We start from the raw sequence: 1987 nt of genomic DNA on the forward strand, positions 1-1987 counted from the left end.
TTCTGAGGAGAGGCTGGTGGGTTTGAACCGCCAGCCTTCTGGTTAGCAGTCAAGTGCCTTAGGCACTATGCTACCAGAGCTCCCAATACGACAAATGGGCACACAAGTGATGAGGAAATCTGGTAAGGTCCCATTCCAGGTTTTATTGTAAATTAAATTATATGTTTCTGAATTAAGACTGTTTAAAAAAAGTGAGGAAAATTACTTCAGGATCTGCTCCTGAGTGATGTCTAAAAGTGTTAAACAAAGCAACAACCTATCCTTGAAGTTTCCAGTGGACTCATGTTTTTCTCTTTCTTGCTTGTAGGACTGGATCAGAGTTCAATTTATTCTCACAGCAAAAACTTTGGGGGATAGCCACTGAAAAGCTTGATCCAACATCTACAGCTTTTGAAAATCTATCTGGTTTCTCATACAATTTGGGATCTCCTGAGTCATTCCCAGAATCTTCCATTCTGTCTTTTCCATTCCATTTATTTGGATCTGAGATTTCTTCTCCTAACATATAAACCAGTTGATATGTTTCTGGGAACGGACAGCTTTATTTTTTCACAGTGTAGTGATAAGAATGAAAATATGTTAATTACCAACTTTAGGAAAAGCAATGTGTTGTGAATAGAAATGTAATTGTATACTACATGACTCAGCATTGAATAATGTTTGCATGGCTATAGTAATGTAAATACTGATTAATGATTTAAGCTAAAGGTTTGATAGAACTCTGTTGGTTGACTAGGAGCAGGGGATAGGGGCTGCTGGTCAGTGTGTAAGAAAGCTAAGCTCCCAACTACCATAATAGGAAGTCAAGAGTTATATTTTTTAAATTGGTAAGTCAACATACAGAGGCAAATATTAGAAAAATTTGAAAGTGGTTGCCACTTTTAGATCAATTTGTTAAATGATGAGAATTGCCTCCACCAAAAAGGGGGAAAATGGAAGGAAAAAGGAAATGGAATCTTGTATTTGGATTTTTTTCTGCAAAAATGGCCTGTGATAGTTTTTGTTTGTTTTTAATATTTCAGTGAATTTACAGAGATGTATGATGCCATGTATTTAGATAGTAAAATTGGTTTCTGAGGTAATTTTGGAAGCCCTAAGACTGTTTGTTGTCTGCTGTACATGAAAACTATAAATTTAATCATTGTTGGTCAAAAGATAGTTTCTTGTAGAAAAGGAAGGAGCATGAAGGAGAAAGTCAGTCCAGAGTTTAAAAATAAAAAAAGTAATGTGTTTTTGTCATGAAGAAGCAATTGAAAGCAAAATTTTTGTGTGCTGATTTCATGACAGTTAAAAAATATAGTATAATGCATGCAAAAAATATATTAACTTTTATTTAAATTGTGAAACTAAAATTTGAAATGGAAATCATTGCTACAATTGATATTTTAATTCCTCATAATTTTTTTTTTAAATAGGAAACTCTTCAAACTCAAAAGGAAACATTAGCAAAGCAGCACAAAGAAGCAATGGCAGTTTTTAAAAAGCAGGTAATTTCATAAGACTAAAAAACACTACAGTTTTAAATCTGTGTTACCTCACCTTCTCATGAATATTATGACAAACTGTTTTTCATATTCACTGAAGACAAAAAGGAGGAAAAGTGAATGAGCTTTAAAAAAAAATTGGTAGTTTTGAGTAGAGAGTGATAGCAAAAGTTATAAAGTTGTAGAATGAATTAGTTACAGAGAGAAATCTTGAAGATGGAAATGTGATTTCATCTATTCTAAATAATTGAGGTCAGTGTGATTGATTTATGTGTTCTTGTTCTCTTTCTTTCATTAGAGTATCCTAGAATCTTACATTCTCCACATTACATCTTTACACGAGCATATCGCACAACCCACAGGTTGTTAGTGAGTCTTCCTTCAATCCTAATGCCATATTATTCTTCATATAATCCAGCTTCTTGGAATATTTTCTCAGCATACAGATTGAATAAGTATGGTGAATACTTTTTTTTTTTTTTGAATAGTTTGTTTTTTGAACT

The 1987-nt window shown here is 32.9% G+C and overlaps 1 protein-coding gene across 1 annotated transcript in view; it reads left to right on the plus strand.

Moving 5' to 3' along the window:
• CCDC73 (coiled-coil domain containing 73) overlaps positions 1 to 1987 on the plus strand; it is a 163931-nt gene that overhangs the window by 57674 nt on the left and 104270 nt on the right. Inside the window, exon 3 of the mRNA XM_007943283.1 lies at positions 1416 to 1487. Coding sequence (XP_007941474.1) covers positions 1416 to 1487 — 72 coding nt within the window. The remainder of the gene's footprint in view (positions 1 to 1415; positions 1488 to 1987) is intronic.

Source organism: Orycteropus afer, unplaced genomic scaffold (genome assembly GCF_000298275.1).
Source record: "Orycteropus afer afer isolate SDZICR_OR568_19922 unplaced genomic scaffold, OryAfe1.0 scaffold00103, whole genome shotgun sequence".
NCBI lineage: Eukaryota > Metazoa > Chordata > Mammalia > Tubulidentata > Orycteropodidae > Orycteropus > Orycteropus afer.